This window comes from Doryrhamphus excisus, linkage group LG20 (genome assembly GCF_037039965.1).
Source record: "Doryrhamphus excisus strain RoL-2023G ecotype Guam linkage group LG20, RoL_Dexc_Guam_v1.1, whole genome shotgun sequence".
In the NCBI taxonomy this organism is placed as follows: Eukaryota; Metazoa; Chordata; class Actinopteri; order Syngnathiformes; family Syngnathidae; genus Doryrhamphus; species Doryrhamphus excisus.
Window position 1 is genome coordinate 13,477,356 of NC_136376.1, and position 25,582 is coordinate 13,502,937.

The following is a 25,582-nucleotide window of genomic DNA, read 5'->3' on the forward strand; positions in this document are numbered from 1 at the left end:
CTACAAGGTGGAGCTATTATTATACCTCAAAGTGGATTGACTTTACAGCTCAATGCGCTCTACATAGCATCCACTGTAACTTTGGAGTGTTTGGCTCAATCATGACACAATTTGATACACGTCTTTAGTGGGATGGCGACTAAATATCTGTCAAATTTGAGCAAGATGGATCGAAACATGGCTGCTGTCAACCAAAATGAACATGCATCAGATTACAATTGAGTGCATCCCATAATCAGTTCCCAGTTCCACATGTCCAAAAGGAGTAGGAAGAAGCAAAGCTTATTAAATGCTACCCCTCCATCTGGTACTTTTACAATCAGTAACTGTTACATTTGTTCACTTCCTGCCTTTGTAATATATGGAAGCTTTTTTTTTAAATTTTGTATTTTTATGTATTTTTTTGTCACATACCGAAGTACAAGGTGATATGACCACACAATGACATAATGGGCACCGTTGGGTATTTAGTTCAGATCTGTCAAAATGTCAAGCTTGGTATGACCAAAATTGGATTTGGGACCACGAGTCTGGCCAAGAGCCACCCAGCTTTGAAAATGCTTTTCTTATTTTTCCTCAGGTTGTTTTAAGTATTGTTCTTAAGAGCAGCACTATCGCTCAGTCAAAACAATCACAAAAACATACAGTAGTAGCAGTTACTGTACTAAGATTCCAGTCATGCCCTCTACTGGGATATAAAACCCTTGGGCATATTTGAATGGTCCTGAATTCATAGAATTTTGATTTGTGTTATTAAAACTGTGCTGCAGTACATCAAAGCCACACATACAAAGCTATATTAGTTTGTCGTCCGTCTCCACATCACGGTTCAAATTTCATGGCTTCAGGCTATTAGTTTTCCAAGCTATACTTATTAATAATTAAAATATTGTTTTTAATCTTTTAAACAAAATTAAGCATTTTCAAGAATAAAAATGAATAAATGAACTAACATACAAATTTAACACATTCAGAAGACTGCGGCATGTTGTGATATGTAGTATTCTACCCTGGCCACAAGGAGTCAGTAATATTACCTTATATAGCATTAATGAGACAATGGCCACCGCAGGAAGAACTGCCCAGAACCCACAAAAGCAAGGAACTTGTGCAATGCTAATATGCAAGTCTGTCATATTTTATTATAACTTATTATGCCTCAAAGTGTAAATGTAACCATAGAGTGTTTTTCCATGTCAATAGTGCTCTAACAATGTTAAAAATGGTATTTAGAAGGTCATTAACAAATAAAATAAGGAGTCCTACTTTGTGTTTAATCACTTATCACAGTCGGGTTGGGAAGCAGTTATTTGTGATAAATGTGCGGGATTGTCAAGAGATATGATGTATACGGTCCCTTGTTTATCACGAGTAAATTGGTTCCAGACCCAACTGCAATAAGTACATTTAAACCAAGTAGGATTCAATATTAAATCAAATATTTTCACAGTTAGAGCACAGAAAACCTACTTTCTAAATACGTTTTTTAATACCAACCCTATTACCCTATTACCCGCCTTTATTCTTTTTTTTTTTTTTTACCACATTGCACAGGCAGTCATTGCAGGGACATAAGAGACGGATGCCGCTAGCATAGCAAGCTACCAAGCTAACTAGTTAGCCTCTCCAGTTGTAAACATAAAGTGTTTCAAATGGAGTAGGGAAGGACAAAGTAAGAATGCAAAAACTTACCAATTCCACACACAATGAGGCGAAAACTTTTTCTTCCCCCACTCTACCATGTCGGACATGCCATGGCAACGTCATGTCTCATCAATCAATCAATCAATCATTACTGATGCCTACAGACCAAAGTACTACATCTAACTTGTCTTTCAATATATTTCCTTTTATTAATAGGCCATAGTCAACCACAAAACAGCAATCATTAATTTGTGAAAAATGCAATAGAATGAGGGAGCAATATTTGAACCATGATGTAGCGTATATGTAGTATGTTATATTCTAAATAAGTATATTTAAAATCATCACTTGGAGAGAAAACAGAAGGATGTTTATTAGATTTTTTAAAGTAGCATTCACACCTAGCAATGCAGGGAATGTTGTATTGGTATTTTTTAACCCAGCTCCTGCATTGGATCTCATTAGTTGTACCAAATGTTGTGTCTATTGAATGTCACTTATAAATACATTTCCTCAAACAGGAATGATTGACAAGACCGTGACAAATAATTCAAATAATCAATAGCGGCATTGTGCTTGTTACTGTTCTCTCATTTTGAATATTTCTTAAAACACAAAAAGCACACTTTATTTAGTATTTGACTTGGGATCAAAGGACTGGAAGGTTCATTGGGGATAAAGAAAACCTGCAGGGAGAAATCAACCATTCTGGGAAATGTGGATTAATTTATATTCATGTGTTATTCTCTCCCTTTTGCCCTCTCTGCATATTGGAGCCTCACAAGATTAAGTCGAGCTACAAATCTCTTGCTGCAATTCCCACAAACACCCTTCTTTTGGATCAACAGGTACACCCTCTTACTCGTCTGTAATTCTTTAAAAATACCTCTCCTTACCTAGTGGATTGTTTTACGATGTGACATCTTATTCCGAGCCACACAGAAATTCCAGTTAGATCCAGAAATTGCAATGCCGCTGGCATTGTGCAGCACTGCCACTTAACCGCAAGTAGTGTGGTGTCTGTGCACTAGACAATAACCACAACGTGTCGTGGGCTTCACGTAACTGTTTACTTCTACCAACACACTTGGTATGTAATGTAATGTAACCGTTACATTGACTGCCGAGCCTTAAAGGAACAGTAACCCCTCACAAACCACACTCATGTATGAACATAACAGGTAGATTTTCTTCAGTTAGCTAAAGATATGGGGGCTGTAAGTTTGATTTTTGGTTAACCCAGCATGATGTTGCTGGGAAAATTAGACTACACTTGAACCTTGGTTAGCGAATCTTTTAGTTTGCATTGAAAAGTGACACAAAAATTTGCGTACATCTCCCGATTAGCATACAATATGGCCCACATCTTGTTCCGTTTACATGCTCTGTTGCCCGTCTATGACATCATAGCAAGTTGATAAAGAAGGTGACAAACACTTGAATTCAAGAAATAACTCTTAGGAAAACAAACGATATCGATATCGTCTTTAATCAAAGTGAGGTTAAATGTAATTTATGCCTTTTTTTGTCATTTAGATCTATTTTGAGTTGTTTTCTGCATTTAAAACTTGAAAAAGTGTTGTGTTAGCGTTTATGGGTCAATTGGATTTGCACAATTTCTTATGGGAAATCTCTATCGCGGTTTTTCAAACAATTCATGATGATTGCCTACTTGTCCACTTCTTATTTTCTTTGTTTATATCTACTATATTGACTAATACCAATGGACAGGTGACTATATGGGTGTTTTACATGTTGCAAACAGGTTTCCTGTGCCATAACTACAGATATTCACTTATCGTGTTTGAGTCTGGAACCAATTAATCACAATAAACTAATTGTATATCATTAGGAATGTAAATCACATTGCTATGCTAGTTTTGCCAACATTTTGCCAGTTTGTGTGTCATGTCGTGCTCCTTAAAGCTATTTTTGTAAATGTATATGTGGCAAAGTGTGCAATGGAACTCTCTGGAAGCACACACTGTCACAGACAGACGTGAACAAACGCAGCTCATTGGCATTAAAGCTTGAGAGCGACTATCAATGTTTTCCCATTAGGGTTCACTAAAAGCACTTGTAAACAGTCCGGCATCAAGGCTAGATTGTGGACAACACACTTCCAATACACTGCAGTTTAAAATAAATATCATTTTCCTAACTACAGTAAAGTCTCGTTATATCGATATTGTCGGGAGTCGGAAAAAATATCGATATAACCAGACTGTCGATATATCCGATCCTGCGCCGAACTGCATTAAAAGTGGGCAATAATGCACTCGACATTGTTCTATAGTATAGAACAATGTTGAGCAGCTTAAATCAATCTTTGCTTACGGATTTCAATACCAAAAAAGAACACGGCGAACGGCTGCTTCCAGTCAACTTTATTTTTCACACTTCCACCACCAGAGCACAGCACACACACCGATTCCCGCACTTCCTGGTTCACAGGTCATGCTCAACCCGCCCCACATAGCTGGCCAAACACATGCCTGCAACAGAAGAACCAACTGACATAGCATACACACCTATTCCAACGAAGACACAAGCATACAAATACATGTATTTAATTGTGTTGTATTCAGATATCTTTTTATCACTTGCAATAATCACTCTTTTTCATATGTACATGCTGGCTTTGTGGTTTCTCTCGTGTGTATAGATTCTATACACGCGAGAGAAACCACGAACGCAGTTGGTTCTCCTGTTGCAGGCATGTGTTTGGCCAGCTATGTGGGGCGGGTTGAGCATGACCTGTGAACCAGGAAGTGCGGGAATCGGTGTGTGTGCTGCACTCTGGTGGTGGAAGCAGCCGTTCGCCGTGTTCTTTTTTGGTATTGAAATCCTTAAGCAAAGATTGATTTAAGCTGCTTTTGTATCGATATAAGCAGACCAAATTGGCTGGCGGGAGATGAAAAGGGCATCGTAGTAACCGGATTATCATAATAACCGGGTATCGTACTAACGGAACTAATTATATCATAAAAGACTAGAAATTTGCCGGGAAATGAAAATAGTATCGTAATAAGCAGTACTTCGTTATAACCGATATCGATATAACGAGACTTTACTGTATAATAATGTTTAATTCTTGGATGCAAGTCATTGGCAGTCAGTACTGGAAGTGTTTAAAGCCTGGAGCCCATGAACAACATCAAATACTGAGTTTCTAACTGGAGAGTTTTTTTGCTAGGTCTTTTACTACAGCCACCTTCACTTGTCTTGGTGCCTTTAAAGGCCAAGTCTGTGCCCTTTGAGGTGGTCAGTAGTTTGATTTCAAATGGATGCGGGTGATCTGCAGAAGCAAATCATGAATCACTTTCCGAATGGACCCAAATGTTCGAGATGAATGCAGAGTGGATGCAAGTTAATTGAGGAGGAGTGACACGTAAGGCTAAGGTATAATTCAGATGTACCGTGCTTCACATTCACAGGTTATAGATGAACAAGTGGAAAGAGAGGACACCTTGAAAAGAGTCGTCATGAGTGACAGGGAGGATGAGGAGACCCATGCTGAGGTATCAACGCACGCATCGCTGGATATTTTTATCATGGATTTCGCATAATTGTTCAATAACATCAATTTTGTATGTCTTTTCAGATGTGCTCGCCTGCTCAGCTCCGGCAGGAATCAGAGGAGCTGTATGCAGCCATTGATGAGATATTGGCAAGTCCTATTCCATCGGTAAGTTCAGGTCATTCTGGCAATAGTTTTGTGCTCGCTTTAGAGAATTTGTTGATTGACAGTCATTGGGTTTACTCTTGCTCCTTATTAGAGCAAAACATCTTCCAAGATATCGACTACCGACGTTTTGCAGGTACGTTACAGTATTTCCTTTTCCTACTTAGTGTAATGCTTAAAAACAATACATTTGGGAACGATCACAGACAAATTGATGCCAAAAGTGGGTACCTGGGGTGGAGCCAAACCTGAATACGATATATGGAAGGGCAGTTTACAGATATGCAACATTTTGTTGCTCAAGTTGATTTCTTACCAAAATACATGGAAAAATAAATTTGTAATGTAAAAATAGAAGGTAACGCTTTATATTAAAAGGTGCTTGTAAAGCATTACCAAATATAAATATAAACATTTTTATATGGCTTTATCTATATGCTCAGCATGAAACAGATTGCAACAACAACAAAAACAAGGTCTTTTATGAAGGAGCCATCAATAGAAGTTACAGTGGGTGTTTTGTAGAACACACTGAGCTGTCATGCTGTGTCAGAAATCATAAGTCAAACCTACTCATGACATAAACATGGTACACCCCATTGTGTTCAAAATAGCAGCAGCCCAACACGAGCCACCAGATGAATCATTGTTTATGATAGAAAAGATACTACGACATGGCAAATAATAAACCAGTAGATGTGTCAAAAAATCACAAAATCAAAACAGTGATATGCACACTCCTGAGCCTGTGTAATTGTATAATTGATTGAAAGAAAAATAATAGCAGTGTGGAGTTCAATTACTGAGGTCATTTATTCTGTGAAAAAACAGGTGTCAATCAAGTATCCTTATTTAGAGTTGAAGTCATCATTAAAACATTGATTAATGAGGGGAAAGCGTATAAAGAAGTACAGAAAATGATAGGCTTCTCAGCTGAAATGATCTCCAACGCATGAGAAATGAGAATGAACGAATGAGAAAAGCAGAGAGTACCGTTTGAATGGATGGAAGAATAGCCAAGAATCAGCAATGACCATCTGAAGTTACCCATGAGTACTGTGACAGTTAGAAGACACCTTTGTCAAGCTAATCTAGCGACAAGAAACCCCGGAAAATCCCACTGTTAAAAACGTTAAAGGGCACCTATTGCTCATTTTGGGTTCTTTGTATTGAGTTTTGGACTGTAGAATAGCCACACACGATAACCCGCACAGAAAGCTTTCTTGATCTTCCAAAATCTGCACCTATTCCAGCTGCATTTCCTTGGATTTTCAAAACGGTCAAGTCAAAGTTTAATTTATCCCGCTGTGATTGGTCCCACTCAGTTTATACGGCTAACAGGTTGTACGTCTTATATGGGCATGCCCATATAAGGAAGTCACTGGCTGGATGGAATGCCTTTTCACAAAGCTCACTGTGAAGTCACAGCGAAGGCCTACCGATTAAGAACATTAAGAACATATTAAAGACTAAGACCATATTTTGTGGACTGATGATAAGGGCTAGGCAAGTCTCATTCAAATTTCATTTTGACCCACAGTCTCGATGCCCCATGTGCAGACTGGAAAAAACACAAATGAAGAAGTACTGTTGCCGGCTACAATGTTTGGCTTAACTTCATAAAAAAAAAGACTGGAATCACAGAAGTCAAACAACAAATGAATAAATCTGTCATGTAATGCCAACGTAATCGAGGGTTTCAGGATGCCAACTGTTGTAAATAAAGCGCAGGAACTATAGCTGCAGTGTGTTTATTTGGTGCTCTCTTTTAGCAAAGTAAAATAAGTGTGCTGTGTACGACATCCTGTTTACTAACAAAATACATTTAAAATAGCTCATACCAATATTGAGGTAGTGCCAATATAAGACTTGTATCTCACTAATGAACCTTTTTACAAGTTGTTTGATGTTCTGCACCCAGATTAGCGCATGTTTGAAGTGCCTGCAGCATCAGACACTCACTAGCACATAAACAACATCATGAACATTTTTTTTCATTCACCAATGCAATGGTAATTTCATCCAGTGCACAGCCGATTAGGTAATTTGGTAGACTGGACTGCACCGAGATGGGCGTGGCGGCGTACCAGGGAAGCTGTCCACATTTTCACCTTGGTGCAGTGAAGCTCCGACCGGTTCTTATTCCTGGTGCAGGTGAAGCACACCCTACGCAATAGTAAATTGGCTGACAGGCGCACACATGTCACCAAAACCTCACAGGCAGATTTTCAGTGTCAGCCCGGCCATGGAGATGAAAGATTTGCATGTATGCCAGTTCTCACTTCGAAAATTTTTATTTGGGGAGACAAGCCATTTATTTAGGGGCGCATTTATTTGAGTCAAAGTTTAATTTATTCCGTTGTGATTGGTCCCACTCAGTTTATACGGCTAACAGGTTGTACATCTTATATGGGCACGCCCATATTTATGTCAGTTCTCACTTCGAAAATTTTTATTTGGGGAGACAAGCCATTTATTTAGGGGCGCATTTATTATCTATTATTATTATTTATTTTATTATTATTATTATTATTTATTATCTTCCAAAATCTGCACCTATTCCAGCTGCATTTCCTTGGATTTTCAAAACGGTCAAGTCAAACTTCAATTTATTCCGCTGTGATTGGTCCCACTCAGTTTATACGGCTAACAGGTTGTACATCTTATATGGGCACGCCCATATGTATGTCAGTTCTCACTTCGAAAAAATTTTTTTCGGGAGACAAGCCATTTATTTAGGGGCGCATTTATTATCTATTATTATTATTTATTTTATTATTATTATTATTATTTATTATCTTCCAAAATCTGCACCTATTCCAGCTGCATTTCCTTGGATTTTCAAAACGGTCAAGTCAAACTTTAATTTATTCTGCTGTTATTAGTCCCACTCAGTTTATACGCCTAACAGGTTGTACATCTTATATGGGCACGCCCGTATGTATGTCAGTTCTCACTTCGAAAATTTTTATTTGGGGAGACAAGCCATTTATTTAGGGGCACATTTATTTAAGTCAAACTTTAATTTATTCCGCTGTGATTGGTCCCACTCAGTTTATACGGCTAACAGGTTGTACATCGTATATGGGCACGCCCATATAAGGAAGTCACTGGCTGGATGGAATGACTTCACAAAGCTCATTGTGAAATTTTTATTTGGGGAGACAAGCCATTTATTTAGGGGCGCATTGCCCCCACTTGCCCGAGGGCAGAGCCAGTCCCAATCTTGATTCGTAACATGACCTGAAAAGATGTAGTACATGCAAGGAGGATGAGGAGGAGATTCCGAGAATATACGTACCATCAAAGGTTCTTCTATTTGCCAAAGGATGAATACAGGTGGATCAGCAGCAGTTGCTGCGTTTAATGTGACTGTCAGAACAGAAGTGGTCTACAAGGCAACGCGCATTGTGGCCTCTGATGTGCAGTCCAGTGGGGCCTGTGCATTTAAACAGCAATGAGAGGCGTTTGATTGGCTAAGATTACATTCGGCGGTATTAAATCCTCTGAAGCCTTCTCTCCTCCCTCTTTGCGGCGGGAGGAGATGTGGGTGCGCTAGGCTGCACCGCACACGAGAGCCCACTGTCTCAAACCCCGGTCCTCTATGCCAAGCTGGTCAGCCATTTGCCAAAAACCCCTCCATACATATCCCATACATATCCATTATGACTGTCTGGTATAGGGTTGTGAATCTCAGCACTGAGGACCATTTGATACATATCTCGATTAAGGGTGTGGTAAATAATCGATAATCGCGATGCGCATGCGCGTGATGTGAGTGCATCGGCTCATTCACAGGGTATGGATGCAATTGACGGGTGAAATCAAGATTCATGGCGATGTGTTTGTGGGTATCGGTAGAATCCGATGCAATGCACTAGCAGCTAGGCTAATACAGTAGTGGGGAGCAGGAAGTGTAAAACTTATACCCTTTAAAATTGTTTCACAATACAGGAAGAAGCCAACTGCTCTGCTGGGGGGGGGCACATGTTGCAGGGACGGACTAATACCTCCTTGACAATTTTGAAAGCAGTGGAAGATCCACTTGTTCTGACCTGATTTGCTTGGTTCTTCCTCTGTGTCCGACGAGGAACTAGACGGGGAGGCGGTGGTAGACTTGACTCCGTGTTGTGGTGTCCCCTTTTTAAGGGGGGGTCTGCATGTTTGTCGTGCTGCCGTTGTACAGCTTCTTAACGCGGCATTCTTTGCAAATGACAGTCGTTTTGTCAAGCTTTCTGCCATTCTTTGAAAATCCGTAGTGTTTCCAAACATTGGGGGGGTTAAATATAGAAACTTCCTCGCTGCTGCTTGCGTGTGAACGTCCATGCTGTTTTACTAGTAGTTGTATGTGCCTCACGGCTTCCGTCCGTATTCAATACAAAAGGCCAAATAATCATGGTGCATTCATTGCACCTGGGAAACAGCATATGGGGTGAAGTTGAACATTAATAAAACGGCGCTTGCATCGGATTTTACCCATACCCACAAACGCATCACGATGAATCTCGATTTCACCCGTCAATTGCATCCATACCCAGTGAATGAGCCGATGCACTCACATCACGTGCATGGATGTGTCGATTAATATCGATTATTTTCCCCACTCTTAGTCTGGTAGGATGCAACAATATGATTAGGAATAAAAACAAGACATCTACTAAACCCGAATACATCATCGTCAATTACTGACTTTCATTGCTCGTAGCTTTGAGCATTAGTATGTTCCAACGTTTAAATCAAATCCATCTATTCACCACAGATATCAAATTCTTCTCCTCAGTCAGCCATTGTTGGCATAACTTGGCTTGTCAAACAGTTTTGCCCCAATCAACCAATCGGAGGAGAGAAAAATACTGGTGTTGGCATGGGGCACCACTTTTGTTTCTGAAGGTACTGGACAGATATGACATGGCAACACATAGAAGTTGAAACGTGAGGAAAAATGCAACAATTCAATTGAAAATGACTTAAAATGGCAGCATAAGCTAAACAATTTGGAAGGTCTTTGTGACATGGAAGGAGGTTTAAAAAAATGCAGATATTTTCGTTTTGAAAGTTGACAAACAGTGTCAGGTTTTGACTTTGTACATCTGCTTTTTAATTTGCTCCCATGTGAAAGCTTTAGTTCAGGCCAGAGCACCAAACCAAAGCCTAAGTTGACAAGGAACAGCATTATGAATGACACGTTTTTTTTTCTTATGCTTTGATCCACCAATTATTGTGCGTCACAGATTCTGCCAAGCACCAAGAGCAATTCTTGATGTAGTTACTGACTTGTCATTTCATTTCAGTTGTGTGGTTTTGTAATTACCCACATAGAGTGTGTGCCATCTTTACAATTTCTATTTAAAGAGGAATTGGAATAAAACCTAATAATCAAACATACAAAAATAATAGAGTGACATGGTTGGTGGCCCTACCATTTCTCAGATAAAAATACCACTGTATAACATCCAGTTAATGAATGCAGAGAAAATATTGGTTGGTTTGAATTGGTCTCAGAGGCATGGGCAGACCTCAGGCTTAGGTCCCAGGAAACGGACAGGAGCGAGCGTAACATGCAAGCCAAAAGACCTAGCAAACACTAAGAATGATTTGCTATTATTACATAGTTTTTTAAATGCAGTACAACAACCGTTTGCAGTAACACTATGTTTACAGCATTAACGACAATGCAAGATCAAAAGGAAAACCGAACTTTCGGTTATGTGGGCGTTCTGTACATAAACTGATTGTGGGATGTGATTGGATAGCGACACACCGAAGGGGCCTTTACCACCTTAGATCATGAAGTTAAGGAAAACTCAACAAATTCATTCATTCAGACCGCCGTGCCGCCCACTGAACAAATTATTATTATATTTATATTATTATATTAAGTTTTTTCATTTTAACATTAAAATAGTAAATATAAAATTACATTTAAATAATATTACATTTTAACGAATGTACATGTGTGCACACAGTACAGTTGCAAATGTGAAAATTGTAATTTTTTTAGTCATGGTCTTTTGATGAGTTGATAAACTTTAATGGTTTGTCTGTTTTGTTCTCACTCCCAAGTCTTCTTTTTGCATTTTAAAGTTCAATTTAGGATTTCCTTTAGATCCAACAGTGGGAAATGTACATTTCTGCAATTTTTCAAACGGTCTTAAAATTTTCATCAGGAGTGTATATGGTCAAATCTTGGTTTTCGCATGTCCCAGATTAATTATTTGATGAAAAAAATATTGCCAAAGTGTCAGTCCTCTTTACGTACACCATCTCAGTTATTGTACAACACGGGGCCAAAGAAAGTTGGCAGTGACAGCGATCGCATAAGAAGGTTAGAAACACTACCGAAATCAAGAAATAACATCTCAAAGTACAAACATGAAAGGATTGTGAACGGAACAGATCAGAAACAAAGATGTTGAGAAGCTGTGGTTGTGTATCTCACTCCTCTCTTATTTTCAATAATAGTAACACAATTTTTCTTTTGTAATTATTACACATTGTGTTTTTGCATGTAGAACTATAATTTTCTCCTTAGGTATTGTATTTTCTGTTAATATTTTTGGGTGTTCTGGAAGGAATGAATGGGATTTACATGATTTCTTGTAGGAAAAATTGCAAAATCTTTTTTTATGGTTTGGTTTTTGTCTGACTTTTTGAACAGATTACTAACAAAAACCAAGTAACACTACACATAAATATACTCCCATTGGGCTGAAGAAATGTGTCCTAATGAAATGGTGAGATGAAAGTGAATTCAAGTTGTGTAATCATCAGGAGGAAAAATTAAGCCATCTGTTAATTATTGATCAAAGGGGAGATACCACCTTGTAGTTTCCCACTGAAAACACGTATATGCAGTATATGCAGTATATGCAGTATATGCAGTGTGCATACTGTTTAGGCCAGTGGATAGAATACAATAAAACGATTAAGGTCAAACACAATCCAAGTTGATTTGCAATAGTTTCACACTATAATTAAGATTAGTGCCTGTTCATCGCACACAAGCACAAGCATTAAAAAAAAGCATTTATGTATAACATATTTTAACTGCCATGCAAGAGAAGTTTAATAAAATGAAAATTAAGTAAATTTACTCACCCTTTGAAGATGCCAGACAAAGGTAATGGAGAGAGAGAAATTAAGAAACGTGGTTGTAAGTATCCCATCGTTCATGAGCTGAACTCAAAAGATTTCAAACATTTTCAATGTACACAAAAAGTCCATTTGTCTCAAAAACTGTCCAAATCTGTGCGAGTGAGCGCTTCTTTGTAATTGATCCACCTTCCAGGTGTGGATCATCAAGCTGCTGATTAAAGCTGTGCCTTAGGCTGCCCTTAATAGAAGGCTACGCCAAATGTGCACTTCTGCTGTATTATGGGGAGCTTCAAAGGGCTCAGAAAACAAGTCAGTATCTGGTGTGACTACCATGGGCCTCATGCGCTGCAACACATCTCTTCCACAGAGAGTTGATGATGGTTGTTGATTGTGGCTGCGCAAGGTTGCTGGATATTAGCAGGAACCGGAGGGGTATTGCACAAAACCAGGATAAAGGATTAAGCCAGGAAATATTGGTTATCCTGGATAAACTTAGCCTCCAGTCAGTTGCACGAAAGCAGGCCAAGTTTATCCTGGATAAGTAACCATGGTGACTTATTCTCTGCAGCTAGCCTGCTCCAGACCAGGCTAACATCCAGGATAGGGTTAATCCTGTGGTGGCTCTTACTGTGAGAAATGGGTGTGTTTTACAGAATTCCCATGTTTTTTTCTACATGTTACATCTTCCAAATATTATAACTGTAATCATTTTATTGGCTGGTTGACTTTTAGTTTTAGTATTATTTATTAGCACAGTTTATATGTAAAGACCAAAAGCACAAATAAAAAGACAATATTTGAGCAATGAAAGTAAGAAAGCTTATTAAATCCTACCTCTCCATCTGGTACTTTTACAATCAGGAACTGTCACATTTGTTCACTTCCTGCTTTCCTAATATAGTTTAAGTTTGTTTTTTTTTAATAATGTACCTCCTACCGAAGTACTCGGTGATATGAGCATCCAATGCCATAATGGGTACCATAGTAAGTGTCAATATAGTGATATATATAGCACATCATGACTGGTTCAAGACTCTTCATCCTTGTATTTAGCAAACATCAACTGCTTGTATTGTTTCTTGAATTGGCTCATCATTGTGCATTGTTTGATTTCCTTACTCAATCCATTCCATAGTTTGATTCCACATACTGAAATGCTATGGCTTTTTAACGTAGTCCTAGCATAGAAGTGTTTCAAATGTACTTCTTCCATGAGATCATATTTCTCCTCTCTTGTAGCGAAGTATTGGATGACATTTTTAGCTAATTGGTTATTTTTAGCCTTATGCATTATTTTAGCTGTTTGAAGATGAACTATATCAGCAAGTTGAAGTATTTGTGATTTTAGAAATAAGGAGTTAGTATGTTCTCTGTAGGCGGCATTATGAATTATCCTTACTGACCTTTTTTGCAGTACATTTAGCGAGTGAAGATTGCTTTTATAGTTATTAGCCCATATTTCCACACAATAAGTAAGATATGGTAGAACCAGAGAGCAATAAAGAGTGTGGAGTGATTTCTGATTGAGAACAAATTTTGCTTTGTTCAATACTGAAATATTTCTGGCCACCTTATGTTGTATATTTGTAATATGAGGTTTCCATAGTTCTTCATATTGTTGAAGAAGCAGCTCTTGCTCCGAAGGAGTAAATGAAGACGCGTGTCCGTGATCCATTGTTCCAGCGGTGATTCTGTGATCGACTTTGTGGTCTCTTTAAGAATGCCATTTATCCCAAACATCCACACCTGGCTTGACTAAGCCGCGTCTCTTCATCCTGGCTTGGCAAACGTGCAACCAATTAACCCAAGAAAGCGCCGACTAGGCTTAGTCAAGATGCGTCTGCTCATATATCCTGGATGTCTTTATCCTACTTTGGTGCAATACATCTCAGGATCATCCCAAACGTGCTCTATGGCTGACATGTCCAGTGGGGACTGGGATTATTTCAGCTTCAGGAATTGTCTGCAGATCCTTGCAACCCAGGGCCATGCATTATCATGCTGCAACGTCAGGTGATGATCGGTGCATGACTGTAATACCAAATTCTCTGAAACGCCTTCAGCTTTGAGAGAAATGAACATTTAATCGACAGGCTTTGTGATAAAATGGCACATTATGGAGTGGCCTTTACTGTGACCGGACTAAGGTATTGTCCCCTCAAAGCAGGGTATTTTTAAAAGCGCATATTTTCCCCTTTCAGTTTATGAAAAAAATGGTGTCCTCATATTTAAAAAAAATGCATCCGCACGTAACTGTATAAATGCATTGGGAACCACGGTCATAAGCATGCCAAACCTGTAGGCGGCAGTAGTTCTTGAAATTCTATCCAATCAGAATCATCCTCTGCCATCCTGCCACGTCCACAAACATCAAACACAGCTTGTTTGTGTGGACTGTCATGGAGGCAGAATTACTTCTACACGTTGTTTTAAGAATACAAAGTAAGGATCGACCGATACATGCGGAGGAGCAGTCATCACAACAATGCTAGATAAACTTAAACTATGACAGAAATGTTTTGTACATGGTTGAATATTTATTCCTTTTAAAGTTGATAATGCCGTTTAAATGATTGTTTAAGAAAGCTGAATCCTACTGTGTTCAGTGTTTACATTTCAATAAATATTTGTTTAAACTTGAGACCTGGAATATTTGTTATCATGGTCATTTTTTCATGTAAATTGAGGGATCAAAAGCAGTATCGGCCACAAATATCGGCCCAAGCAAAATCGGCCATCAACTGATGGTGATGGAAAAAAATCGGCATCGGCCCCCAAAAAAACACATCGGTCGATCCCTAATACAAAGTCAACAAGATGCAAGAAAATGTTGATTGGGAATCTCTCCAAAGCAAGACGGCGTCGGAGACTGCTACAAGGAGAACGCCTCAGATGTGAAATTGATATTTGAGCAAAGATGGCCGACCTCAAAGTCTTTCTTCTCCTCTGCTCTTTAAAGTGAAGCAATATTTGAGCTTGCAAATACAAGCAAGCAAAAGGCGCTGAAGACATCCATGTTCTGTTTCATTCTAATGTAAACACAGGTCGCGTGTGATGTCACACCACAAGTTATCGCAGGTAGTGATGGTGGGAAACGTAAAACTACGGTTATTGGCATCCATACATCCTCCAAATCCACGTTTTACCCGCATGTTTTGAAGACAAATTGTGGAAGAATTAGTGTTAGAATTAGTGAGACTGCGGTGCGGTCGAATGATGGATGAATGGGTGGGTGGGTGGGTGGATGGATGGACTTTATTGTCATTGCACAATAACACAGCAGTGAAATTGCCAACGAAATGTCGTTGCCTGGCTCCCGTGTAATAATAAATAATAATGTGGAGAATAAATAGATGACATCAAATATGAACAACAATGTACAGCGTAAACAGTAATTTGTACAAATAATTAGAACACAGATTGACAGATTTGTGTGCAATATTTAAGACTAATATGGCTTTTGTGTTCAAGGCAAACATTTTAGATCTGTGAGTTCAGGTCATGAAAGATGAAAGCAAAGCATAAATTGTTGTGTTTATATATTTGTTCAGTGTCGTGTCTAATACATGCAGTGTTTCCCCTATCATTATATGGGGGGGGGGTTATTTTATTTATGTTTATTTTTACAGCATGTCAAGTCTGTCTCTGCATGGTTGCACTTAGTAGAATGTTTTGCTCTCTGTAGCATGCAGTGGAGTGATCACATTAATTATGACACGTCTTTGAGAACACACGCACACACACACACACACACACACACACAAGGGAACTGTCAAAACATAGGGGAGACACTGAAGTGTATATTCATTAGCATCTGCTTTTTAAATGTATGTATTGATTATGTAACAGAGTTTGAAGTTGCAGTTTTTCTTCTCTGGTTATCGTTATACGGTAGTGGAAGCCAACCCACAGCTGTGCCAAACTCATAACAGTTGTTCTACATTCTACTTTTACGCATCTACGCATTAGCGACACGTTTGAGTGAGATCGTACTCTTGGTATGCCAAAAAGATTCAAGGGGTACACAAGACTGTGCTGATGTCTTGTTGTCTTTAACTCATGTTGTTTATATCTGAGCTCCTCTGACTTCAATTTCACAATGGGAACTTTTTCCAAAAAGGACAGAACCTCATTACATAATTAAATTGAATCTAATTACCCTCTAAATCTCTTGACTATTCAGTAAGCCTTTTCTCTCTCTTCAGTTTAAGGCACTTTGCAGGAGTACGTGGTGCATATATTTCAGACAAATTCATTATTTCCTGATAATTGTTTTTGAATAATTTTCCCCAGAAGATGATGCTTGTAACAATCTCCGTTTTGTGCCGTTTTATGTTCCACCACAACATTTCCTTTCTTTTTGTATGCAGAACAAGTCATGCAAATCCTTGGGACGTGAAACCAAATATGTAAGTAAAACAGCACATTTTAAAACCATTTTAGAGAGTATTTTCTTTCCCTTTTCCCTCCTTGGTCAACACCACAAGATTTTGCAGATATTTAGCTACATTTCTCATTGAATAATGAATGACGCTTGAAGGACAAAATCCAAGCATATAAAGAGGACGATGTACGATTTATTTATGGCCTTGCTGGATGTTTGTACACGAATGAGTCCCATTCCAGTATGCATTGTATGTATTTGATGCCTGTTTGTAACAGAGCTGAGAAGGCATTGTTTGCAGTAAGCAAGGGCTTGTCATACTTACAAATATCCACATACTGCACACTCACTCATGGAGATGCTAATCTCCTGAATGAAGACTTCTGTAAAAGGAATGTAAAAGGTTCAATGATGGTTTAATCTGCAAGTTCTCAGGTTGAACATGAACAAACAAAATTCACATCAGCACGGCCTTATAGTCTTTTATAAGTATAGACTTTTAAAAATAAGTTGACTACAATCCTAAGAGAATGTAAGAATGAATATTACAGCCAACTACTACACAAGCACAAAAACAATATTCAAGCAACCTTGGACATTCTAAATAGTATTATCAGGAAAAGTAACAAGAAGACAGACTACCCTAATTATTTCATGGTGGGAAACAGGATGAGACAGTTGAAAAGTTCAATAACTACTTTGTCAATATTGGTCCCAAACTAGAAGAAGGGATTCCAAAACAAAAGACAAGGGAGGAAAGGAATGAAACAATAGAAAGGAATCCTAATTCTATGTTCCTGACAGATGTAACAAAAAAGGAAATCATCGACATTGTCAAAAATTGTAAAGCAAAAACATCAACTGATTGTAATGGAATCGAAATGGACACAATAAAAACGGTAGTTAACGAGATCATAAAACCGCTGATGTACATCAGTAATTTATCTTTTCAGACCGGACGATTTCCCCAAGAAATGAAAACAGCAAGGGTTGTTCCAATTTTTAAAAATGGTGATGAACACCAATTCTCAAACTATCGGCCAGTCTCCTTACTACCACAATTCTTCAAAATTATTGAGAAGTTATTCAACAACAGGCTGGAAAAATTTATTAATGCGAACAAATTCAGAAAGTCAGTATGGATACAGAGCTAACATTTCTACCTCCATGCCACTGATTAAAATTACAGAGGAAATCACTAACGCTATAGATCAGAGGAAGTGTGCAGCCGCAGTATTCATGAATCTGACAAAAGCCTTTGATACAATCAATCATGACATCCTAATAACTAAATTAGAAAGGTACGGAATAAGAGGATTAGTTCTGAACTGGGTCAAAAGCTACTTAGCTGACAGGAAGCAATACGTACAGCTAGGAGAATACACATCTGCAAGTTCATATATTATGTGCGGAGTTCCCCAGGGGTCAATACTGGGGCCAAAACTGTTCAACTTGTACATCAATGATATCTCCAAAGTTACGAAAGACTTAAAGCTAGTATTATTTGCGGATGATACCACTGCTTTTTGTTCTGGAGGGAGTACAAACAAAATCATTAGAAAGGTCAGAGAAGAAATGATCACACTAAAAAGATGGTTTGATGATAATAGATTGTCCTTGAACCTAAGTAAAACTAAAATCATGCTGTTTGGTAACAGCAGAAAGGACACGCACCAGCAAATACAAATAGACGGTGTGGACATTGAAAGGGTGAACGAAAATACATTTCTGGGGATCACAATAGATGAAAATATGAGCTGGAAACCTCATATTACAAATATACAACATAAGGTGGCCAGAAATATTTTAGTATTGAGCAAAGCAAAATTTGTTCTCAATCAGAAATCACTCCACACTATTTATTGCTCTCTGGTTCTACCATATCTTACTTATTGTGTGGAAATATGGGGTAATAACTATAAAAGCAATCTTCACTCGCTAAATGTACTGCAAAAAAGGTCAGTAAGGATAATTCATAATGCCGCCTACAGAGAACATACTAACTCCTTATTTCTAAAATCACAAATACTTAAACCTGCTGATATAGTTCATCTTCAAACAGCTAAAATAATGCATAAGGCTAAAAATAAGCAATTAGCTAAAAATGTCATCCAATACTTCTCTACAAGAGAGGAGAAATATGATCTCAGGGAAGAAGTACATTTGAAACACTTCTATGCTAGGACTACGTTATGCTAGCCATAGCATTTCAGTATGTGGAATCAAACTATGGAATGGATTGAGTAAGGAAATCAAACAATGCACAACGATGAGCCAATTCAAGAAACAATACAAGCAGTTGATGTTTGCTAAATACAAGGATGAAGAGTCTTGAACCAGTCATGATGTGCTATATATATCACTATATTGATACTTACTATGGTACCCATTATGGCATTGGATGCTCATATCACCGAGTCCTTCGGTACGAGGTGCATTATTAAAAAAAACAAAAAAAACCTTAAACTGTATTATGGAAAGCAGGAAGTGAACAAATGTAACAGTTACTGATTGTAAAAGTACCAGATGGAGGGGTAGGATTTAATAAGCTTTGCTTCTTCCTACTCCTTTTGGACATGTGGAACTGGGAACTGATTATGGGATGCACTCAATTGTAATCTGATGCATGTTCAAATGAAATAAAACCATTACCATTACCATTACCATTACCATTAGCATTAGCATTACCATTACCATTACCATACTCATGCAAACTTGGGTAGATATTTGAATGTATCTACAGTGCATCCGGAAAGTATTCACAGCGCTTCACTTTTTCTACATTTTGTCATGTTACAGCCTAATTCCAAACTGAATTAAATTAATCTCTTACCTCAAAAATTTACACAAAATACTCCATTATGACAATGTGAAAAAAGGTTTTTTTGACATGTTTTGAATTTATTAAAAATAGAAAACAAAAAAATCCCATTTACATAAGTATTCACAGCCTTTGCTTAATACTTTGTTGATCCACCTTTGGCAGCAATTACAGCCTCAAGTCTTTTTGAATATGATCCCACAAGTTTAGCACACCTATCTTTAGGCAGTTTTGCCCATTCTTCTTTGCAATAAGTCTCAAGCTCCATCAGGTTGGATGGGAGACGTCTGTGCACAGCCATTTTCAGATCTCTCCAGAGATGTTCGATCGGATTCAAGTCTGGACTCTGGCTGGGCCACTCCAGGACATTCACGGAGTGGTTCTGAAGCCAATCTTTTGAGATCTTGGCTGTGTGCTAATGTCTACTGTCTATATGGTCAAGGTACATGACCAGTCTACTGAGGTCAAGAGCGCTCTGGAGCAGGTTTTCATCCAGCATATCTCTATATATTGCTGCATTCATTTTCCTTCTATCCTGACTAGTCTGCCAGTTCCTGCTGCTGAAAAACATCCCCACAGCATGATGCTGCCACCACCATGCTTCACTGTAGGGATGGTATTGGCCTGGTGATGAGCAGTGCCTGGTTTCCTCCAAACATGGCGCCTGGCATTCACACCAAAGAGTTCAATCTTTGTCTCATCAGACCAGAGAATTTTGTTTCTCATGGTCTGAGAGTCATTCAGGTGCTTTTTGGCAAATTCCAGACGGCCTGCCATGTTCCTTTTACTAAGGAGTGGCTTTCGTCTGGCCACTCTACCATACAGGCCTGATTGGTGGATTGCTGCAGAGATGGTTGTCCTTCTGGAAGGTTCTCCTCTCTCCACAGAGGAACGCTGGAGCTCTGACAGAGTGACCATCGGGCCTTGGTCACCTCCCTGACTAAGGCCCTTCTTCCCCGATCGCTCAGTTTAGAAGGCCGGCCAGCTCTAGGAAGAGTCCTGGTGGTTCCAAACGTCTTCCATTTACGAATAATGGAGGCCACTGTGCTCATTGGGACCTTCAAAGCAGCAGAAATGTTTCTGTATCCTTCCCCAGATTTGTGCCTCAAGACAATCCTGTCTCGCAGGTCTACAGACAGTTCTTTTGACTTCATGCTTGGTGTTTGTGCTCTGACATGCACAGTCAACTGTGGGACCTTATATAGTTATTATATTTCCAAATCATGTCCAATCAACTGAATTTACTGCAGGTGGACTCCAATTAAGCTGTAGAAAGATCTCAAGGAGGATCAGTGGAAAAAAGATGCACCTGAGCTCAATTTTGAGCTTCATGGCAAAGGCTGTGAATACTTATGTAAATGTGATTTTTTTGTTTTCTATTTTTAATAAATTCAAAACATGTAAAAAAAAACTTTTTTCACATTGTCATAATGGAGTATTTTGTGTAGAATTTTGAGGTAAGAGATTAATTTAATTCAGTTTGGAATGAGGCTGTAACATGACAAAATGTGGAAAAAGTGAAGCGCTGTGAATACTTTCCGGATGCACTGTATGTGACATGCCATAAATGAAGTAGGGAAAATACTATCTGAGGAAATGTGTATTATTCAAACAAAAAAATATTGAAATGATTCATGTGGATACTTGTCCGCCTCTTAATTAATGTGTCATCAATTCTTTTTTGACACGGCGTAACAAGGCATCTCTAAGTAGCTTGCAGCCATCTGACAGAGTGGAAAGAGCGCTAATGGACTCTAAAAAGGTACAAGGTATTCAGTCACCGTATTTAATTCAAAGCAGAACTTGAATGACATCAAATCGTGTAGCTATAAGTAATGTTCTCATAATTTCTGCCTTCCAGACAAAGCCTGGGGTTATTCGCCCGGCGGCGGCGGCCATTCCAAGACTGCCACTGAGAGTTGGAGAAGAATACCGACATAATCCCTTCAGAGAAACAGCAGCCAACCAAAGTTTAACAGGCTTCAGCAAGTCATGCAAGGCAGGTATAGTTTTCATATAGTCACGGATGTGTCATATCGTGGAGCGACATAAATGACACTGAGAAACTGCTTCGAAAATAATTGTGCCATGACAAATGTAATATTTTAGTCTCATTGTCTCATACAAAACTGTGGTGAGACCAGCCATGTTGTTTGGTCTAGAGACAGTGCCACTGAGGAAAAGACAGGAAGCAGAACTGGAGGTAGCAGAGATGAGAATGCTGTGGTTCTCATTGGGAGTGACCAGGATGGATAGGATCAGGAAGGAGTACATCAGCGGGACATTACATGTTAGAGGCCTTGGAGATAAAGTCAGTTATCGGCCAGACTGAGATGGTTGGGACATGTCCAGAGGAGAGATAGTGAATATATTGGTAGAAGGATGCTGCCAGGCAGGAGGCGTAGAGGAAGACCAAAGAGGAGGTTTATGGATGTAGTGAAGGAGGACATGAGGGTAGTTGGTGGGAGAGAGACAGATTGGATGGAGGCGGTGGGTTAGCTGTGGTGACCTGTGCAGGGAAAAGCCCAAAGAAGAAGTCCCATTGACTAAAGGTGATAAGCCTTGATGAGGTTGTATTCTATGAGGGAGAACTTAATTCATCTGCAAGTTTATGAATAAACTCATTAAAAGTTCATACCATTCATACCATGAATGCATACAGTAGCTGTGAAATATCCCATCACTACTTATATACCATGCACATCATTACCTTCAACAGTCAACTTCAACATCAGTTGACCTAAAGAAACCACCCAACACTTAGTAATTATTATTACTGTGGATGCACTGGTGTGAAAACCAGGGAAAAAAATAAATATATCCAAAAGGGAAGTGCCTCTATGGAAGCTGATTTAGTCGCCAAGGTCAAGGTTAGACCACACGCTCCTAAGTGAAGAAAAAAACATAATGAAGACATCCACGGATGGCTACACAGAACTAATTATATTGCCAACATTTCAACCCTGATCATGTCAGTGAGTTCAGACATTTTATCTCCTGAGAGGCACAGAATAAAACCCAGCCCATTAGGTTGGTTATTCCTTCTTTCTTTTCTTCTTTCTCTGTGCGGCATTGAACTTGCATTCCATACCGTAACATGCATGGCACTCTGTCCTCACAGTGGTAGAACATGTTCCTCACCTTTGCACATCTTTCATCATTAGAATCGCCAACGTCCTGCACTTCCAGTCAGTATTCCTAACTGATGATTAACTATTGCAAATTCAAACCATTTAAATCTTCAAAGGTTTTTTTTTTTTTTTTTTTTTAGATACGAGAGACCCCATAAATGACAATAAAAATCCTGTAATGATGTGCCGTAGTACCTGGACTGATTGTGAGAACCCAATGTGCTGCAAGGCTAACTGACTGTTGGCTAATCTCCCAACTCCATTGCGGTGGATTGTTTTGCCCAATCTATTTTGGTGGAGCTTGTAGAACATAAATAAACACTTGTTGAGCTCGTCCTAACTTTTCATGTCGGCTTCCGTGTTTCTCCTTAAGGTAACCGGTTAGTATAATCTTTAGTGACATCAGACAGTCGGGTGGAATTGGGTTTAAAATCAGCCTGACTATGTTTATGTGTGCACTGGGCTTAAGACAGATGTTCTCATGATGTGACTTGACAGTTTAATTGACAATTGACACTTGTGTGACGGAACAAAAACAAGATACTGCCCACACCCAAAGTGGCTGTCTCTCCCTCAACTCCTTTGATGAAGTAAATAAAACGTATTCAACTTACTTTAAAGTGTATCCTCTAGCAGTAGACTTTTAACTCCAATTCTAAAGTCAAACATATCACAATAGTGTCAGTAACATACTCATAACATGTCTTTGACTTCTGACGCAAAGTCAGATTTCTTTTATCCAATTTATGTGTGCGCTCCATGCTGTCGTGTTTTACTATGCACAATAGAGGTAAATCTTCTACCACTCCTTTATTTCATTCCATTAGCTGTATAGAAAGCAGTGAGTGCAGGGTATTGAGCACTGTGTCACAAATTTGAACCAAACTGCAAAAAGAGGGGGTGTGTAAAGACGACATTGTCAGCACATACGGTCATACTAGTCATACTCGTGTATGTCTTAAATTGCTTCTTTTAACTTTACCTGCTTCTCTATTAGTTATTATATCTGACTGGTCTGCTCCTCAAAGCACTGTCCCAGGATTCCGTCTACCTCTGTCTAAATATTTATATCATACGGAGTCATATAGCAAAGGTGGCAAATACATTTTTTTTTGGCCAAGAACAGCATGAGTAAAGTCAAACCATGTCTCAAACAGTATGAGCAATGAAAGGTGTTTCAAGCCTTTTTGTGGGTCAAGTGTCTTATGGTTTCAATGGTGTTCTGGGTGCTCCCAAACCCATTTTTGAAAATGACACAGCTAGGAGATCTGTGTGGAGTTTGCATGTTCTCCCCATGCATGCGTGGGTTTTCTCCGGGTACTCCGGTTTCCTCCCACATTCCAAAAACATGCTAGGTTAATTGGCCACTCCAAATTGTCCATAGGTATGAATGTGAGTGTGAATGGTTGTTTGTCTATATGTGCCCTGTGATTGGCTGGCCACCAGTCCAGGGTGTACCCTGCTTCTCGCCCAAAGACAGTTGGGATAGGCTCCAGCACCCCCGCGGCCCTCGTGAGGATGAGCAATAGAAAATGGATGGATGGCTTCCTGAAAGGGAAAATCTGAAAATGCCAGCTTTTCGTTTTCATGTAGGCTGTCAACACGATGTCACTGATACAGCACCACCAGAAGTGAGCCTTGATGACAAGCCAACATAATATGTAAATATTTTGACGGACAAGCAGTCTCCTGATATTCTGTTGTCTTATTCTCCAAAATGACTCACAGAAGTTTTTCCACTTCATCGAGCCTTGAAAACTCTTTCTTCTTCTTTTGCGTGGTTTTGTCTGTTCAAAGCGCCACACGTACTGTAGGTGTACCCTGTGTATTACGGAATTTTCATCCAATCATCCATTCCCGCCTGGATGCAACTACAGTAAAGTCTCGTTATATCGATATTCTCGGGAGTCGGAAAAAATACCGATATAACCGGACTATCCATATATCCGATCCTGCGCCGAACTGCATTAAAAGTGGGCGGATCTTTGATATGGCATGTAATTTTCTCCTTGAGTTCATGGATTGCGTATCTAGCATGCTTTTGTACTACAATAAATTTTGTACTACAGTAAATAAAAATAAACTTACGCTGTAGTGATTACCGGTTACCGGGACATAATTCACCCCGGAACTATCGATAGGGAAGGTGTTGCCACCCGGAGGGGTAGGCGCGAGGGACGGGTGTTTTCCGCTGTGTGTGCTGCACTCTGGTGGTGGAAGTGTGAAAAATAAAGTTGACTGGAAGCAGCCGTTCGCCGTGTTCTTTTTTGGTATTGAAATCCTTAAGCAAAGATTGATTTAAGCTGCTTTTGTATCGATATAAGCAGACCAAATTGGCTGGCGGGAGATGAAAAGGGCATCCTAGTAACCGGATTATCATAATAACCGTGTATCGTACTAACGGAGCTAATTATATCATAAAAGACTAGAAATTTGCCGGGAAATGAAAATAGTATCGTAATAAGTAGTAATTCGTTTTAACCGATATCGATATAACGAGACTTTACTGTATTTACTAATCAGCACTGTGTGAACATCACCAACATGAAATCAACCCTCCCCCCCCAAAATCCCAGCAATGTTCCCATGCCGACAAGGCCTTTGACCAAAACTTGCAATCTTTTCTCATTTGTAGCCTTTACACAACAATCGCCTTTTCAGTATGTTATTCTTGTGCTTCAGGCATGACTAATCAACTCCCGCTCAAACTGTGACAGTAGCGTAAAGGCTCTTGCTTCTCTCTAGCTCTTCTTCACGGTTCCTGGGCCTGCATTGCTATGTGAGAAATCAGCAATGATCCCAGAGTTTAAAAGGTTTTCAAA

General features: G+C 39.1%; 1 protein-coding gene across 3 annotated transcripts in view; it reads left to right on the top strand.

Moving 5' to 3' along the window:
• mlip (muscular LMNA-interacting protein) overlaps positions 1-22,098 on the top strand; it is a 48,162-nt gene extending 26,064 nt beyond the window's left edge. The window contains exons 5-11 of one of the 3 annotated variants that reach the window (XM_078799373.1): positions 2,421-2,492; positions 5,082-5,165; positions 5,249-5,332; positions 5,424-5,465; positions 16,795-16,833; positions 21,329-21,398; positions 21,491-22,098. In XM_078799373.1, the coding sequence (XP_078655499.1) occupies positions 2,421-2,492; positions 5,082-5,165; positions 5,249-5,332; positions 5,424-5,465; positions 16,795-16,833; positions 21,329-21,398; positions 21,491-21,570 (471 nt within the window). In that variant the 3' untranslated portion in view covers positions 21,571-22,098. The remainder of the gene's footprint in view (positions 1-2,420; positions 2,493-5,081; positions 5,166-5,248; positions 5,333-5,423; positions 5,466-16,794; positions 16,834-21,328; positions 21,399-21,490) is intronic. The other 2 variants (XM_078799371.1, XM_078799372.1) reach the window with 2 other exon arrangements.
• Positions 22,099-25,582: the final 3,484 nt, after the last annotated feature.